Below are 19802 nucleotides of genomic sequence, written 5' to 3' on the forward strand. Positions count from 1 at the left end.
CCTTATGTTCAAGTTGTTAAACAGCAAGTTAAGATGCACCACGATGATCTACACGAAATTCTAGTCAAGTTACATATAAAGTTCATTAGATTCGGAGCTACGGCCTAGAAGATATGAGCAAAACAAGTTAAACATGGCATTGATGCAAAATGCATTCAAACATCAAGCACACACCTCAAAACATGGATGCAACAAGGTAACATGAAGCTACATGCAAAACTAATCAAGTTTCATATAGAGCACACTCAAAACGGAGCAACGGTTCAACACATACACATGAAACAAGTTTAAAGGACAAGCTGTCCAAAACAGCAACTAGGCAACTTGCAAGTATCAAAACAACATTCTACAACACCTCAACATGAAAACAAAAGGCATGGACATGATTTACAGGTAAAGCATTACAAAACATGAACACTGAGCTATCTCCAGAAATCAGTAGAACATGCTCAAAAGGACATGGCAAGATTGCAAATAATAACAGTTCACAGACTTGGTGAAAATCACCGGGCATGGCAGAAATAACATCATGTTACAAAGTTCAGAGCTATCAAACAACATGCTACAGGAACTTATCATGGCAACCAAAAGGCATGGCATGAATCTACTAATTGCATATAACAAATGTCCCTTACTGATCATGAGCCAAAAAGGCACAACGGATATGATGGCACCCATGTAAACATAGCAAGTTTCATATACAGGTTCAGACTTAGCAGAAAAACTGAGCATGGCATAAACAGAATTATGAAGGCATCTTTGCGAGCTCAAATCACTCATCACAAAGCATTGCATGACAAGACAAGCATAGCATCAGCAAGAATACATGTTCATGAAGCTAACCATGGCAAGAGCAAGTTCATAGCATGCTTGGATCACTAACAACAACCATGGCAAAATTGATTAACATGTAAACAACCTGCCAGGAATATTTTATAGCAAAAGTAGAGCAAGATTAAGACATACTAGAGCATTCCAAAAATGCAGACAGGGGCATGGATGGATAGAGCATAACATGTGTAACAAAATTCCATTAGTGAACATCTCCAGATAATGCATAGAACTCATGGTATCAACAGGTTTACATAGCATCACAATATATCATATTCAGCATAGCAAAACAGTAACAACAAGTAGCCCACTTCACAAGCTTGATGCACTCACTACAGGGCATAACAAAATACATGGATGGAACCACTGTAAAGATGGCATGTTACAGCTCATAACACATGTAGACTTCATGCTCAAAATAAAATCACACAAAAGGATACAAAAATAACAAATGAGCAAGTTCTGTTAAACTACAACAGACAACATCACATAGCACTCTTGCAACGGTGATTAGGGCATCAAGATGAACTCAAACAAGCATGACCCAATGGAATGAAATGAAGAGCATCTCATGATGAGCATTTCGATACATTACATGCACAAATCGGAGCACCGAGCATGAAGTTATGATGCGAAGAAGATGCACACATAGTCTTGGAATCTGGGGACTTAGAGAAATTTACCCCGCGCAAAGAAAACGGGACGGAGCGGTACGGAGCGGCCGTTTGGTTGGAGGGCTCGGGGTGGACGAGGCCGATCCGGGATGAGGCGGTCCCGGTGGCGAGCTCGGGCTCCGGCGAGCTCGCGGAGCTCCAGCGGCGTGGCGGGAAGGCGAGGGGAAGGCCGGAGAGGGCGGGGCCAGCTGGATCCGGGCACGGCGTGGCGGAGGCAGGCGAAGGGCGGCGCGGGTCGGCGAAGGCGGCGGATACGGCGAGGCCACGCGGGGCGCGAGGTGGCGCAGCAGCGGAAGGGCGGCGCATGCGCGCGGCGGCGGAGGACGCGGGCGGCGGGGCGCGCGTCGTGCGGTGGCGGGACGGCACCGGGCGGGAGGTAGGCGGCGACTCGCGGCCGGAGTGGAGGTGGAGGGGGCGGCGTGGCGGCGCGCGGTCGCCGGGCGGCCGCTGGGGCGCGGGCGCGCTAGGGCGGCGACGACGCGATGGGCCGGGCGGTGGCGGTTCGGGCCCGCGCGGGCTCGCGATGGGCTCCGCGGGCCGGCGGCGGCGGGGTCTGGCTGGGAGGCCACGTGGCGGCGCGGGGTTGGAGGAGAGCGGCAGCGGGGTGACGTGGCGCTTCCTGGTTGGCCGGGGCGACGTGGACGGCGTACATGTCCGGCTCGGGATGGACAAGTACGTCGGCGAGAGGTGGAAGAAGACTAGAGTTTGGACTGCGAGATTTTCGGGGGGAGTCACATATTTATAGGTAGAGGGAGTTAGGAGAGTCCAAATGGGGAGCGGTTTTCGGCCACGCGATCGTGATCGAACGACCGAGAGCATGGAGGGGGTTTGGATGGGTTATTGGGCTGTTTTGGACGGGTGTTGGGCTGCAACACAAAGAGGGCTTTTGCGGTTACCCGGTTAACCGTTGGAGCATCAAACGGACTCTAAATGGCACGAAACTTGACAGGCGGTCTACCGATGGTGTACCAAGGACGCTTGGCAAACCTCGGTCCATTCCGAGAATGTTGAACACCCACTCACAACAGAGACAAAAGGGGGGACGGAGCGGAGGATATAGGAGTGTCGGAACTTGAAATGGACAACGGGGCAAAGGACCGGATGCAAGTTTTGAAAAACATGACGATGCAATGCATATGATGACATGGAAAAATGCAACGCGCAAGCAAATGACATGGCAATGACGGCAAATAACTGGAAGACACCTCACGCATCGGTTCCGGGGCATTACAGTTGACCTACGAGGTTCAGTAACAACTTGATCTAAAGTTTCATGATCATCATCATTAACTTCCTCACTACTTGGTGTAGGTGTTGCAGAAACTAGTTTCTGTGATGAACTACTTTCCAATAAGGGAGCAGGTACAGTTACCTCATCAAGTTCTACTTTCCTCCCACTCACTTCTTTCGAGAGAAACTCCTTCTCTAAAAAAACTCCGAATTTAGCAACAAAAGTCTTGCCTTCGGATCTGTGATAGAAGGTGTACCCAACAGTCTCCTTTGGGTATCCTATGAAGACACATTTCTCCGATTTGGGTTCGAGCTTATCAGGTTGAAGCTTTTTCACATAAGCATCGCAACCCCAAACTTTAAGAAACGACAACTTTGGTTTCTCGCTAAACCATAGTTCATAAGGCGTCGTCTCAACGAATTTCGATGGTGCCCTATTTAACGTGAATGCGACCGTCTCTAAAGCATAACCCCAAAACGATAGCGGTAAATCAGTAAGAGACATCATAGATCGCACCATATCTAGTAAAGTACGATTACGACGTTCAAACACACCATTACGCTGTGGTGTTGTGGATGGCGTGAGTTGTGAAACTATTCCGCATTGTTTCAAATGTAAACCAAAATCGTAACTCAAATATTCTCCTCCACGATCCGATCGTAGAAACTTTATTTTCTTGTTACGATGATTTTCAACTTCACTCTGAAATTCTTTGAACTTTTCAAACGTTTCGGACTTATGTTTCATTAAGTAGATATACCCATATCTTCTTAAATCATCTGTGAAGGTGAGAAAATAACGATATCCGCCACGAGCCTCAACATTCATTGGACCACATACATCTGTATGTATGATCTCCAACAAATCTGTTGCTCTCTCCATAGTACCGGAGAACGGCGTTTTAGTCATCTTGCCCATGAGGCACGGTTCGCAAGTACCAAGTGATTCATAATCAAGTGGTTCCAAAAGTCCATCAGTATGGAGTTTCTTCATGCGCTTTACACCGATATGACCTAAACGACAGTGCCACAAGTAAGTTGCACTATCATTATCAACTCTGCATATATTGGCTTCAACATTATGAATATGTGTATCACTACTATCGAGATTCAATAAAAATAGACCACTCTTCAAGGGTGCATGACCATAAAAGATATTACTCATATAAATAGAACAACCATTATTCTCTGATTTAAATGAATAACTGTCTCGCATCAAACAAGATCCAGATATAATGTTCATGCTCAACGCTGGCACCAAATAACATTTATTTAGGTCTAATACTAATCCCGAAGGTAGATGTAGAGGTAGCGTGCCGACCACGATCACATCGACTTTGGAACCATTTCCCACGCGCATCGTCACCTCGTCCTTAGCCAATCTTCGCTTAATCCGTAGCCCATGTTTCGAGTTGCAAATATTAGCAACAGAACCAGTATCAAATACCCAGGTGCTACTGCGAGCATTAGTAAGGTACACATCAATAACATGTATATCACATATACCTTTGTTCACCTTGCCATCCTTCTTATCCGCCAAATACTTGGGGCAGTTCCGCTTCCAGTGACCAGTTTGCTTGCAGTAGAAGCACTCAGTCTCAGGCTTAGGTCCAGACGTGGGTTTCTTCTCCTGAGCAGCAACGTGCTTGCTGTTCTTCTTGAAGATCCCCTTCTTCTTCCCTTTGCCCTTTTTCTTGAAACTGGTGGTCTTATTGACCATCAACACTTGATGCTCCTTCTTGATTTCTACCTCCGCAGCCTTTAGCATTGCGAAGAGCTCGGGAATCGTCTTATCCATCCCTTGCATGTTATAGTTCATCACGAAGCTCTTGTAGCTTGGTGGCAGTGATTGAAGAATTCTGTCAATGACGCTATCATCCGGAAGATTAACTCCCAGTTGAATCAAGTGATTGCAGTACCCAGACATCTTGAGTATATGCTCATTGACAGAACTAATCTCCTCCATCTTGCAATCCAGGCATTCTTCTGAAATATTAACTTCAACTCCTGGAACATCTCATATGCTCCATGACGTTCAAAACGTCGTTGAAGTCCCGGTTCTAAGCCGTAAAGCATGGCACATTGAACTATCGAGTAGTCATCAGCTTTGCTTTGCCAGACGTTCTTAACATCGTCAGTTACATCAGCAGCAGGCCTGGTACCCAACGGTGCTTCCAGAACGTAATTCTTCTGTGCAGCAATGAGGATAATCCTCAAGTTACGGACCCAGTCCGTGTAATTGCTACCATCATCTTTTAACTTTGCTTTCTCAAGGAATGTATTAAAATTCAACGGAACAACAGCACGAGCCATCTATCTACAATCAACATAGACAAGCAAGATACTATCACGTACTAAGTTCATGATAAATTTAAGTTCAATTAATCATATTACTTAAGAACTCCCACTTAGATAGACATTCCTCTAATCCTCTAAGTGATCACGTGATCCAAATCAACTAAACCATGTCCGATCATCACGTGAGATGGAGTAGTTTCAATGGTGAACATCACTATGTTGATCATATCTACTATATGATTCACGCTCGACCTTTCGGTCTCCGTGTTCCGAGGCCATATCTATTATATGCTAGGCTCGTCAAGTTTAACCTGAGTATTCCGCGTGTGCAACTATTTTGCACCCGTTGTATTTGAACGTAGAGCCTATCACACCTGATCATCACGTGGTGTCTCAGCACGAAGAACTTTCGGAACGGTGCATACTCAGGGAGAACACTTATACTTTGATAATTTAGTGAGGGATCATCTTATAATGCTACCGTCAATCAAAGCAAGATAAGATGCATAAAAGATAAACATCACATGCAATCAATATAAGTGATATGATATGGCCATCATCATCTTGTGCTTGTGATCTCCATCTCTGAAGCACTGTCATGATCACCATCGTCACCAGCGCGACACCTTGATCTCCATCGTAGCATCATTGTTGTCTCGCCAATCTTATGCTTCTACGACTATCGCTACCGCTTAGTGATAAAGTAAAGCATTACAGGGCGATTGCATTGCATACAATAAAGCGACAACCATATGGCTCCTGCCAGTTGCCGATAACTCGGTTACAAAACATGATCATCTCATACAATAAAATTTAGCATCATGTCTTGACCATATCACATCATAACATGCTGTGCAAAAATAAGTTAGACGTCCTCTACTTTGTTGTTGCAAGTTTTACATGGCTGCTACTGAGCTTAGCAAGAACCGTTCTTACCTACGCATCAAAACCACAACGATAGTTTGTCAAGTTGGTGCTGTTTTAACCTTCACAAGGACCGGGCGTAGCTACACTCGGTTCAACTAAAGTTGGAGAAACTGACACCCGCCAGCCACCAGTGTGCAAAGCACGTCGGTAGAACCAGTCTCGCGTAAGCGTACGCGTAATGTCGGTCCGAGCCGCTTCATCCAACAATACCGCCGAATCAAAGTATGACATGCTGGTAAGCAGTATGATTTATATCGCCCACAAATCACTTGTGTTCTACTCGTGCATATGAGATCTACACATAAAACCTGGCTTTGATGCCACTGTTGGGGAATGTAGTAATTTCAAAATTTTCCTATGCACACGCAAGATCATGGTGATGCATAGCAACGAGAGGGGAGAATGTTGTCCACGTACCCTCGTAGACCGAAAGCGGAAGCATTAGCACAACGCGGTTGATGAAGTCGTACGTCTTCACGATCCGACCGATCAAGTACCGAACACACGGCACCTCCAAGTTCAGCACACGTTCAGCCCGATGACGTCCCTCGAACTCCGATCCAGCCGAGTGTTGAGGGAGAGTTTCGTCAGCACGACGACGTGGTGCCGATGATGATGTTCTACCGACGCAGGGCTTCGTCTAAGCACCGCTACAATATTATCGAGGTGGACTATGATGGAGGGGGGCACCGCAGACGGCTAAAAGATCAATGATCAATTGTTGTGTCTTTGGGGTGCCCGCCTACCCCCGTATATAAAGGAGCAAGGGGGGGGGGGGTGCGGCCGGCCAGGAGAGGGGGCGCGCCAGGAGGAGTCCTACTCCCATCGGGAGTAGGACTCCCTCCCTTTCCTAGTTGGAATAGGAGTGGAGGGGGGAAAGAGGTGGAGGAGAAGAAGGAAGGGGGGGGGGCGCCGCCCCCCTCTCCTTGTCCTATTCGTACTAGGGGGGAGGGGCACGTGGCCCTTGCTCTGGCCGCCTCTCCTCTCTTCCACCAAGGCTCACTATGGCCCATTAACCTCCCGGGGGGTTCCGGTAACCTCCTGGTACTCCAGTAAAATCCCGATTTCACCCGGAACACTTCCGACATCCAAACATAGGCTTCCACTATATCAATGTTCATGTCTCGACCATTTCGAGACTCCTCGTCATGTCCGTGATCACATCCGGGACTCCGAACAACCTTCGGTACATCAAAACATATAAACTCATAATATAACTGTCATCGAAACGTTAAGCGTGCGGACCCTACGGGTTCGAGAACTAGACATGACCGAGACACGTCTCCGGTCAATAACCAATAGCGGAACCTGGATGCTCATATTGGCTCCCACATATTCTAAGAAGATCTTTATCGGTCAGACCGCATAACAACATACATTGTTCCCTTTGTCATCGGTATGTTACTTGCCCGAGATTCGATCGTCGGTATCTCAATACCTAGTTCAATCTCGTTACCGGCAAGTCTCTTTACTCGTTCCGTAATACATCATTCCGCAACTAACTCATTAGTTGCAATGCTTGCGAGGCTTAAGTGATGTGCATTACCGAGAGGGCCCAGAGATACCTCTCCGACAATCGGAGTGACAAATCCTAATCTCGAAATACGCCAACCCAACAAGTACCTTCGGAGACACCTGCAGAGCACCTTTATAATTACCCAGTTACATTGTGACGTTTGGTAGCACACAAAGTGTTCCTCCGGTAAACGGGAGTTGCATAATCTCGTAGTTAGAGGAACATGTATAAGTCATGAAGAAAGAAATAGCAACATATTAAACGATCGGGTGCTAAGCTAACGGAATGGGTCAAGTCAATCACATCATTCTCCTAATGATGTGATCCTGTTAATCAAATGACAACCCATGTCAATGGCTAGGAAACTTAACCATCTTTGATCAACGAGCTAGTTAAGTAGAGGCATACTAGTGACACTCTGTTTGTCTATGTATTCACACATGTATTATATTTCCAGTTAATACAATTCTAGCATGAATAATAAACATTTATCATGATATAAGGAAATAAATAATAACTTTATTATTGCCTTTAGGGCATATTTCCTTCAGTCTTCCACTTGCACTAGAGTCAATAATCTAGTTCACATCGTAGTGGTACTTGGTTTACCATGCGCAGAATCGAAGCATCTCTAATTTTTTGTTGTTATTTTTTTCATTACCATCCACTCCATCCTTTTTACTGCTGCCAATTAGTGAGCATGCAGTAATTCGTCACTATATGTTAACAAGGTTTTACTATATTGTGGGATCAAACCATTGATAACCCTTTTCCTAGTAAAGAATCTTTGTCCATTACCATGTACACTATCCTTATTACTACTGTCAATGAATAGTCACCTCAGAATCGGGATGGAGTGAACCACACATGGTAACAAAATTAAATGCATTACTTTTTCTTGTATAGACCGTTACCCTCAATAAATTAGTGGTGTAGAGCAGCCCTTCTCCGCGTGACCTGTCCGCATAATTAGGACCGACCGGAGCGTATGCTAAGCTCATTCTGCGCGCTCGCTCAAAATAGCGCCACCGTGTGTGTATATATATATATATATATATAGGTAAAACTGTGTCTATCATAGCTTGTCACAAAACTAGTTAAGGGTCGCTAAACTTTTAATAGTTTAAAAGTTATCAAAAAATATGAAATAAATATGGGAGCATCTCTCTAATGTAATAAGATGCTCTCTCTCTCCCTCTCTCTCTCTCGCGCACAAGATATACGAGATGTGTGGCTACCTGCTTGCCATGTCATCGATCCGTGACACTGACTTCCAACCAATCAGAGACATGCACACTTTACCGAGTGTTGCTCTCGAACAAAACCTGGTTAAAAAAATCAACATAAAGTCGGTGCTGGAGCTCCAGGCTGCGTGGTTGCGTGGCGTGTAGGAGGCGTGAGGGGTAGGAGGGCTCCAGGCTGCGTGGATCTCGGCGTGGTGGCGCGTGGTGACCACGTCCAGTTCGCGAGCGCAGGCGGTGCTGGAGCAGCGAGGCTCCGGCCGCGGTTTGGATGCGGAGTGCAGGACCCGTTCTGGTCTCTGCAGGCCCGTCGTCGGGGAGGCTTGGTGGTGGCCCGACATAGCGATGGCGCGCTTGCTGTGTGTGGGGTGCGTGGTCCAGTGGAGGCACGGGTCGTTTTTGGCCTGCTGCGTGGGAGTGGCTGCCCGGGGTGAAAGCCTGGCCAGTTCTGGCCGGCCGGCGGCGACGGCGCCTGTGGGCGTCGCTATCCTCCTTGGAGGCGTCGTCCGGAGTCTCACAGTCAGATCTCCCGGATCAAGTACTTCGGGTGAAAACCTAGATCCTGCTGCAGGGTCGGGCGGTGGCGCCGTCTTCGACGTTGTTCCCCTCTTTAGGACGCCGTCTTGAAGACTTTGATCCCTGTGGTGCTTCCTATGACTGGACGTGCACGGTGGCTTCTGTGGCAACGGTGACGGCGGTGAGCAATGTTGGATGTGTGGCTCTGGTTGTGGTAGTCGGCTCTTCTTCTCCGGCGTGTCCGAGGGAGTGCCTCGACTGTCTGTTGCTGTGAAGTCGAAGCCGCGGTGGGGGCCGGTGGTATACGATGACGCGTGACAGGTGGTTCGTTCGGCGACCCTCCGTGACGCCATTCCTGCCCAGTTTCCTTAGTAGTTCATCGTCGGAGTCGGAGCTGCGGTGCCTAGTATGGTTTGTATGGAGTGTGGTGTTGCAGCTTTTAGGCTGCTGTTTTTCTTTTTGTCTTTGATCTTCGGATCCTCTGGTCCTAGGACCTTCATCACCTTGTTGTTTTCTGTTGCTTCCTGCTATTATCAATGAATGCCAGCGATGCTGGATCTTTCAAAAAAAAATCAACATAAAGTCATTTATATTGTGAAAGTAGCTAGAAATCCAAAAAATTCGTGAAACATGGGAACTAAGCATAATATAATGTCAACTTACTGTGAAAATTGGAATGGTACCATTTTGCACATTGTTTTTTGTACTTGCTTCACAAAAAAAACCATTTTTGACACTTCAAAAATGAAAAAAAAATCTTTTACAGAAAAGTTCGAAAACCCATTTGACAATATTGTTTGTAATGGCAATATGCACCTGTATGTTTAATTTGGTCATATTATAATAAATTATGCAGTGGATATGGCCATCACGTTGGTCATTTGACTTAAAAGTGATGAAAGTTCATACACGACAGCCCGTTTTGTGAAGGATTTTTTTCTTCAAATTAGTTATATTGAAAGTTTGGTATTTTTCCTCGCAGTTAGTACACATAAAAGGACTCGATACGAAAGGATTGCATATTTTTAAACATGTATTCTTTTTCTTTTATTTTGTCTAAAACAGGGTCAAAATGGTCAACATGGCTATTCATCACAAGGGGTTGAATCTCTGAAAACACTAAGTGGTTCTCCCATATAATGACTACTTGTGTACCTACAAATATTTTTTGCTAATTTTTATTACTGGGCTATCACACACTTGCAATTCAATTTTGAATTACTTTTGGGAAATTGACATAAAGTCACTTAAATGTGCGAAAGTAGCTAGAAAACTAGAAAATTCATGAAACTTGGGAATTGTGCATAAAATATGGTCTACTTACTGTGATAATTGGAGTGGCGCCATTTTGCACCTTAATTTTTGTACTTGCTTAAAACACACACCCATTTTTGACACTTAGAAAATGAAAACCATTTTTTGTACAAAAAAGTAGGAAACTCTATTTCGCAACATTGTTTGTGTTGTCAAGATGCACCTATCCGTCTAATTTGGGGACATTATAATAAACTATGCAATGAATATGACCATCACCTTGGTCCTTTGACTTGAAAGCCATGAATGTTTATACACGATAGCCCGTTTTGTTAAGGATTTTTTTTTCAAATTTATTATATTGAAAGTTTGGTATTTTTCCTCGCAACTAGTACACATAGAAGGACTCCATGCGAAAGAATTGCATTTTTTAAACTTGTATTATTTTTGTTTCATTTTTTCCAAAATGGGGTCAAAATGGTCAACATGGCTATTCATCACAAGGGGTTGAATCTCACAAATAAACTCTAAGTGGTTCTCCCATATAATGACTATGTCTATCTAAAAATATTTATTTTGCTATTTTTTTATGACTGAGCTATTACACACTTGCAGTTCAATATTGAATTACTTTTGAGAAATTGACATAAAGTCATTTAAATGTGCGAAAGTAGCTGGAAAACTAGAAAATCCATGAAACTTGGGAATTGTGCATAAAATATGGTCTACTTAGTGTGCTAATTCGAGTGGTGCCATTTTGCACCCTGATTTTTGTAGTTGCTTCACAAAAAAACACCCAGTTTTGACACTTCAAAAATGAAAATTGATTTCTTTGTAGAAAAAAGTAGGAAACTGTACTTGACACAGCATTGTTTGTAATGTCAAGATGCACCTATATGTCTAATTTGGGAACATTATAATAAACTATGCAATGAATATGGTCATCACCTTGGTTATTTGAGACTATATTAATATTTAGCATACCAAAAAGTGTAATTAATATGGCCTAAAATGAAAAAGTTTTCAACATGAAAATTGTCCGTCCCGTCAAAATGAACAACCCTGTTTGCTGTGTTTTGTTGTTTTACCGAGTGTTTTATCCACGACGCTCAGCAAGGTGCCTGTTTGCCGTGTTTCGCGTTTTTACCAAGTTAGGTACTTGGCAAAGATACTATTGCCGAGTGCCTGACATAATGCACTCGGCAAAAAGGAAAATTCCAGTAGTGCCCCCTTATTTGTATCAAGTTTTCCCTGTAGGTTTGACTTTTTGGGACGAAGCTAATTAATCAGAAGGTTAAAAAAAAGTGCATCGGACGTACGCGCAGTGACCGGCTCAAATTTTGGCCGGCCGGCCGGCGCCTAGTACTGGCCTTGACGAATTCACTCATTTGAATGCGTCTTAGGAGATTTCGAGGCAGCGTGCGTAACGGGGAAGACCCGGCGCCATGTCTGAAACGGGTTGTCATCAAGTCTATGAAGCTGCTGGGTTCTTCTAACCTGCAGTACTACTTAAGTAGAGAGCAGCTGGCTTATAGATGGTAGTACCAAATTACTAGTCCTCTGTGAGCACCACTCTAGCTAGCTAGCAGCATGGCCCATCCGTTACGTTCTCCCATCATGCTACTCTCCATCTCTCTTCTTGTGATCACGAGCGTGGCTGCTGCTTCCAGCAACGACTCTGACCTTTCAGCTCTGGTGGCCTTCCAAGCCGGGCTCTCCGATCCGCTTGGCCTTCTGTCTAGGAACTGGACAGCCGGCACATCCTTCTGCTCTTGGGTTGGCGTCTCCTGCAGCCGCCGCCGGCAGCGCGTCACTGCTCTTGTGCTGGCAGACGTTCCTCTCCAAGGAGAGATCGCTCCTCATCTCGGTAACCTCTCTTTCCTCGCCGTCCTCACTCTTTCAAACACAGAGATCACGGGCACCATCCCATCCGATATAGGCCGACTACGTCGCCTCACCGATCTTGATCTTAGCTCTAACCGCCTCTCAGGCGCCATCCCCGATACCCTAGGAAACCTCACAAAGCTTCAACGCCTTTCTCTACGCCGAAATGCTCTCTCCGGACATATCCCAGATCAACTCCTCCACAACTTGAACAGCCTGAGGAGGATACATCTCGGGCTGAACCAGTTAAGTGGCCTCATACCAGACCAGTTCTTCAACAACACGCCTTTATTAACCCATCTTGACTTCCAAAACAACAGTCTATCTGGGCCAATACCACAAGGTATTGCCGCATGTCCCATGCTTGAATGGGTCAACTTTGAATATAACCAGCTGTCCGGACTTGTACCTCTTACCATATTCAACAAGTCTAGACTTGACGTGCTTGTCCTCACATCTAACCAGTTCACAGGAACAATCCCTGCCAATGAAAGCTTTAAGTTGCCCATGTTAACTGTCTTCTTCATTGGTCTCAACAGTTTCACAGGTCAATATCCCTCAAGCCTTGTATCCTGCAAGTTACTAGTGCAACTTTCTCTAGCTGGAAACTCCTTTGTGGACAATGTCCCAGAATGGCTCGCTCAACTATCACGACTCACCTATCTTACTATAGGTGGCAACGACGGTGTTAGCGGGTCAATTCCAGGTGTGCTCAGAAATCTTACTCTTCTCCGTGTTCTTGACCTCTCATTCTGCAACCTAAGCGGAAATATTCCAGCCGAGCTAGGGGAAATGAGTCAGCTCACAGATTTACGTCTTACATCAAACAAACTAACAGGTCCGTTTCCAGCTAATTTTGGCAACCTATCCCAACTATCTGATCTGCTAGTTGATTGGAACCAATTAACTGGATCTTTCCCCGAAACTATTGGGAACCTCAGGTACCTTAACCGTCTCCATATTGGAATGAATCAGTTCAATGGGACCCTTGAGTTCTTGGCCACTATGTCAAACTGTAGACAACTCCGATTGCTTGCCATGTTTTATTGCTCCTTCACTGGAAACATTCCTGCATATATTGGTAACCTCTCCACACAATTGACATACCTCAGTGCAGCCGGGAATCATTTAACCGGGGCTCTTCCAGTGACAGTATCAAATCTAAGTGGTCTTAGGGTAATGTCCTTTGCAGAGAACCAACTAAGCGGCATAATCCCAGCACACATTGCATTATTGGAGAATCTTGAGCAGCTAAACCTTTCTAGTAACAAGCTGTCTGGCCCAATCCCGTTAAAGATTGGTGCCTTGACAAGATTGCACAGGCTATCCCTCCAGGGCAATAAATTATCTGGCGCCATTCCGGATGGCATCGGTAACCTAAGTAACCTAGAATATATGTCGCTTGCAGATAATCATCTCTCGTCAGCAATACCTGAAAGATTGTTTCATCTTAGTAACCTTCGTGTGTTAGATCTATCTCACAACTTCTTTACAAGTGCACTGCCCTCTAATCTTGATTCCATGAAGCAAATATACATTCTAGATATATCAGCCAACAGCTTGGTTGGTAGTATTCCAACTTCATACGGGAATCTTGGACTATTAAGCTTCCTGAACCTATCACACAACACACTCACAGGTTCAATCGATGGCTCGTTCAAGGAGTTAATCGTTCTAACACGGTTGGACCTATCTTGTAACAACCTTTCTGGTACCATTCCAAAGTATTTAGCCAACTTTACTTTACTGACTAGGTTGAACCTTTCTTTCAATGAGTTCCAAGGTGAGATACCAAGTGGAGGTATTTTCTTAAACACCAGTGCAAAATTATCTTTGATGGGAAATGCTGGGCTGTGTGGTGCCTCACGTCTAGGATTTTTGCCTTGCCTAGACACTTCCTACAAAAACAAGAGACACTTGCTAAGGATTGTTCTCCCAGCTATCTTGGTAACTGTAGGAGCTATAGCAATTCTCATTTACCTAATGATCATGAAGAAAAGTAAAAAGCAGCTACAAGTTACGACTTCCATTGGCATGGATAATATTATCAGTCATAGACAAGTTTCCTATCTCGAGATTGTTCGTGCCACTGAAAATTTCAGCGAGGACAACCTGCTTGGAGTTGGAAGCTTTGGAAAAGTTTTCAGGGGCAAATTACAAGATGGTTTGGAGGTTGCGATAAAAGTGCTCAACATGCATGTCGAGCAGGCTGTGAGGAGCTTTGATGCAGAATGTCAAGTGCTAAGGATGGCTCGGCACCGCAACTTGATACAGATATTAAGTACTTGCTCCAACTTTGAATTCAGAGCAGTACTACTTGAGTACATGCCCAAAGGTAACTTGGATGTACATTTGCACTCTGAAAATGGAGAATCGATAGGATTTATCAGGAGATTGGATATTATGCTTGGTGTATCAAAAGCAATGGAGTATCTGCACCACCATCATCATCAAGTTGTGTTGCACTGCGACCTCAAACCTAAAAACGTGCTATTCGATGATGAGATGGTGGCGCATGTTGCGGACTTCGGCATTGCAAGATTACTTGTTGGATATGACAACTCCTTGATTTCAGAGAGTATGCCAGGGACTATTGGATACATGGCACCAGGTACTTGCATCGATAACTCTTTGAACACCTAGTTTGTCAAGTTATGTGTTGTTAGATTCTATCATAACAAATATTTTTCATTCTTCAATAGAATACGCATTCATGGGGAAAGCATCACGAAAGAGCGATGTGTTTAGCTTTGGAATAATACTGCTTGAAGTTTTCACAGGGAAAAGACCCACAGATGCCATGTTTGGGGGAGAATTGAGCATTAGGCAATGGGTTTGGCAAGCATTTTCAGCAAACCTTACTGGCATTTTGGACGTTAAGATAGCTCAAGCTGAGGAAATAATTTTTTGCTTAAATCACCAGACCAGCACTTCATTGGCGTGCACGAGCAGTGACTTGCTTGTGCCAATATTCGAACTGGGTCTGATGTGTTCGAGTGAATCACCTGACCAGAGGCCAAGCATGACAGACGTGGTTGTGAGGCTCGAGAACATCATGAAGAGTTACTCTGCTACCATGCCGTCACTGGAACTGGCTCAATGTTAGTTAGTTCTTTGTTTGGGTTTCATAACGGTGTATTTTTACTTGATTTCATAACAGTGTTGTGTTAGAATGCATGGTATGCATATGGGCATAGGAGGAGATTGTATCGTAACTGTACTTCTCGGTAGCTATACGCGCCACACCCTCGGTACTATAGGGAGTGGATTTTCTACCAAATCGTGCATGTATGAGTTGTTCATAATATCACAATTTTGGAGTCAAATTCACCAAATAGTGCCACTTTACGGCGCCAGAAATTTTCAAGGTTTTTGCAGAAAACACTGAACACTGAGACAGAAAACCGTCATAAATATGCGGGCAGACAAACATCACAGTTTCATCCCGCGTGGGCCTGTTCGGCCTGTAAGCAGGCTACCAAGCACACCATTTTCGTCTTTCTGGATATACCTTTGGCTCAGCCCATTGTCTCACCCCGGTTACATAGTGCAATCACACAAAACCCAGACAACGCATCTCAAGGGTGATAGATATTACCTCCATCCCAAATTACTTCTTAGATTTTTCTCGTCCTCGGCGTCTCCGGTCGGCGTGGCGGCTGCCCGGCGCGGCGTCCTCGTCCTCTCGCAGGTGATGGGCTACCGGCTGCTTGTGGCTGCCTCGACGCGACGGTGTCCCGAGGTTTCAGATCTGGCTGTGGCGGGCTCGGCCGATCTGTCCCGTTAGCTTCGGCCGGCGGTGAGGTTGGTGGTCGTGCGTGGTGATGGCGCCGCCGCCGGGCAAGAGGTGCTTGGGCTAGTGGGCTCGCATGCTGGCGGCGTTGGGGTTCCCCCATCATCGTCCGGCAGCGTGAGGGTGCGGAGGTAGGGTTGCTCCGGGCGAAAGCCGACGGCGCGGTGTCTGCGGATGTTGCTCTCCTCCTAGGGGCCGTTGTGGAGTTCTCCGACCTCCTCCGCTCTCGGGTCACTTTCTTCGGGCGAAAGCCCAGGACCTACTGTGCAGGACCAGACGATGGCGTGATATGTCGCTTCCCCTCCTGAGGGCGTCGTCTTGAAGATCGTGATTCCCTGCGTGCTTTCCTAGAGCTGGACTTGCACGACATCACGGCAGGTGGCCGGCGATGCGCCCAGAGGTGGAGCGGTGTTTCCTCCTCTGCATCGAAGACGGCGGATCTCGGCGGCGTGGCGCAGCGGAGACTTGGTGCCCGATGCGTGTAGATGGACTCGCGCAGGAGGAGGTGGCTGTCTGGCGTCATGGTGGCATCGATGGCAGAGTGACCTGACAAGGTAGAAGCCTCAATATCTACTCTGAAGACGGGCCTGTGGAAGATGGCGGCGACGACACATGTGAGTGCGTCAGACCAGTTTGTGCCCCGGACCTGGTATGTGGCTTGGCTGGGGCTTCCGGCTTTTGATGATAGGTTAAGGTGAGTGGTCTGTGTATTTGGCCCAGCTAGCATCCCTTTATCATATGGATAGGAGTAGTGGCATATGTTGCCAAGATGACGGATTCAGGCATATTGTTGTAATACTTTGTAAGGTCCTCGAGAATAATTAATAAAGTGGCCACATGCATCTCCGAGATGCAGAGGCCGGGAGTCGCCCTTCTTTTCTAAAAAAAGAAGATAAAGATGTATAATGTTACATACATCTGTATCTAGAAAAAACAAGTAATTCGAAACGGAGGGAATACTAGATTATCATCTCATCATTATTCTACCAGCGAGTCTACAACAGAGCCTAACAAACCGGCCTGCCAGCGTAATTTGTGTCAATACAAATGGTCCATCCCAATTTTTTTTTATGTCAACAGATGACGACAAACTCTTCTTCTGTGCTAAGTAAAAGAAAAACAGCAGCAGGAAAATGCGAAGACCACAGTCAAGCCGCTGCAGCCAGCCCGCTGTTTCTTGGTCTGGTACTTTGGGTGTTTCCCTTTCCACCCTTTCTTCTTTGGCTGCTCCTCGGCTGGCGATGGCTCCTCAGCCGTCTCGGCGTCGGCGGCGGTGAACGGGGAGCAGAGGAACTTCTTGGTGTTGCCGACCTGTGTGCAGGAGAGCTTGATGATCCTCCTCCCCCACATCCACTTCAGAAGGATCTTCATGTGGGTCTAACTGTTCAGGCCGTCGATCGCAGCATCCTGTTCATGTTGCCATCAGCAGATATTTTGCAACGAGTGCAAAGCACTTGATTAGATTAGGGCTGGACGAAACGAGCGGTCTTTTGGACCAGCTCGTGGCCCGCTCGGTCCAGGCCGGCTCGGTCCTGGCCCGTTAAAAAAAAACAGCCGGTCTGAGCTACAGATTTGGGCCCGAAAGTTTGTCGGTCCAATCCGGTTTTTGACCGAGCCAGCTCACAGGACCGAGAATACACTGCATCGCCGTGGCGGGAGCATGGCGGCAGCACGGTGAGCACCGAATGGGGCGTGGCTGGGGCATGCCGGCGGCAAGGCGGGGGTGTGGCGGGGCCGTGGCGGGTTCGTGGCGACCCAGGCATGGCGGGGGCGCAAGAAACCTCCTCGTCTACGTCCGTCACCGCGGGGCATCGTCGTCCGCGCGGCCACTGGACTCTCCAGCCCCAGAAACCTTCCATTGGATGCGCCTAACTCGGATTCGTCGTCTTAGACAAAAAAACGACATGGGAGGTCCTACATCGCCGCATCGGTCATCATCACTTTCATCTTAGTCCACCGGCCGTCGTGCCAGATTCGTTGCCATTGAGCAGCCATTGGTGATCTTCTTTGTTCCTCTAGCTTCCTCTGGTTCTTCTGAAGCTTGCGGACATCTCGTCGATGAGCTGTGCTTCCTCTAGCGCTGCATCCCCGATGAGCAGCCGCCGCCGAAGCTCCAGTGCGCGCTCTGCCTTGTCTCTTGGCCGGTCCTCTTGGTCTGGCCCGAGCTTTGCCATGACCGGTCCGGTCCCTGAAAACAGGACCACCACTCTTCTCGATCCGGTCTGGCTCAGACCGCCGGCGGCCGGTCCAAACGGCGGCTCGGACCGGGATCGGACCGGACCGGACCGTGTCCACCCCGGGATATAATCATATAAGCATTGGTATTATATGATATCAAAATCAATTGACCACTACCGTTGGGAGATAGCAAGTACACTATACCCCCCGCAAAAAAAAAACCAAGTACAGTATACATAATGTTATAATTGATAGACAGATTGTGAATGTTTTTAAGTACCATGCAACGAGCAAGCATGTAATCAGAATGGCAACTAAATTTCTGCTAACAGCTGATCGCCGGGAGGCATTTTGGCTCCCCCTATCAACACAAGCGCGTGATGAGACGAGACAGATGCAGAGTGATGTGGCCGACACCTAGTTTGTGGAGGGCTCGCATGACAGATGGACATATGTTTGGGGGAAGATAGAATTCAAAGCCAAAGACTACTATACGTTCTGTTACAAAGAGGTTCAAGCTCATGAGGCTTTGAAGTGGCTGTGGAAAACTAGCTAGTTGCATACCAAGAATCAAAATGTTTGTACGGTTGCTGCTGTCTGACAGAATAAACACAAGAAACATGCTGAAGAGACGTCATTTTAACGTGGAGAGTAATCTTGACTGACTTCTCTGCGGGTTGCATGTGGAAGAGACGGTTAAGCATCTCTTCTTCCATTGTAGTTTCAGCTCTACATGCTGGCGCTACATAGGGGTTGACTGGGCCAATCACACTCATAGATTGCAACTACTGGAGCATGCTAGAGCCACCTGGGGGAGACCAATGTTCATGGATGTCTTCTTGATTGCACCCTGGAGCCTATGGAAAGAACGCAACAACAATTACTTTAGAGACATCACCCCCACGCCTCCTGGAGGCAGAGATTTGTCAAAGACATCGCTGACATCTCCTATAGGGCTCCTGATCATATGAAAGTGCACCAAAATCGTATTGTAAACATGGTATGAATATTTTGGGCATACGGTGAAGGAATGTCCGAGCTTGCCGATCATTTGAAAGGGGTTCCTGATCATAGATACATTGAAAACATATTAAAGAGCTGCACGAGCGATCTCGAATATCCATGAACTGCGTATTTAAGACTTTATGGCCGGACAAAAACATCACTGAAGGAATGTCCGAGCTCGCTGATCATTTGAAAGGGGCTCTATGCCGATTACAAGTGTGGAAAGTCTCGGCCTGTCAAGAGGGTGCCCGAGAAGCGTGGGCTATGACTAAAACACGTTGTACTAAACTAGATACGAAACATCTTGCCGAGACCGGTCCGTGTGGGGCTGACGGGAAGGAAATACCTACTAGTTTAGTTTGTGATAACGTGATGCCAGCTGCTCGGCTGTCTCAACAAGATTGAAGCCTCCACTCCTTAATAGATGAAATTGAGTAATTGTACTGTAACAACAC

At 46.4% G+C, this 19802-nt stretch overlaps 1 protein-coding gene across 1 annotated transcript; it reads left to right on the forward strand.

Annotated features, from left to right (window-relative positions):
- Positions 1-12077: 12077 nt before the first annotated feature.
- LOC125554430 (uncharacterized) lies at positions 12078-15605 on the forward strand. The gene is made up of 2 exons (XM_048717990.2): positions 12078-14982; positions 15074-15605. The coding sequence occupies exons 1-2, from the start codon at positions 12078-12080 to the stop codon at positions 15475-15477; spliced, it is 3309 nt and encodes a 1102-aa protein (XP_048573947.2). The 3' UTR covers positions 15478-15605.
- Positions 15606-19802: the final 4197 nt, after the last annotated feature.

Source organism: Triticum urartu, chromosome 4A (genome assembly GCF_056163025.1).
Source record: "Triticum urartu cultivar PI428250 chromosome 4A, HENAU_Tu73, whole genome shotgun sequence".
NCBI lineage: Eukaryota > Viridiplantae > Streptophyta > Magnoliopsida > Poales > Poaceae > Triticum > Triticum urartu.

What these genes read in the sequence shown, in the direction of transcription:
- LOC125554430 (XM_048717990.2), top strand. Translation starts at nt 12,078, where the DNA reads ATGGCCCATCCGTTACGTTCTCCCATCATGCTACTCTCCATCTCTCTT. An exon ending in TATTGGATACATGGCACCAG is followed by an intron (nt 14,983 to 15,073) that starts GTACTTGCATCG and finishes ATTCTTCAATAG; the next exon opens with AATACGCATTCATGGGGAAA.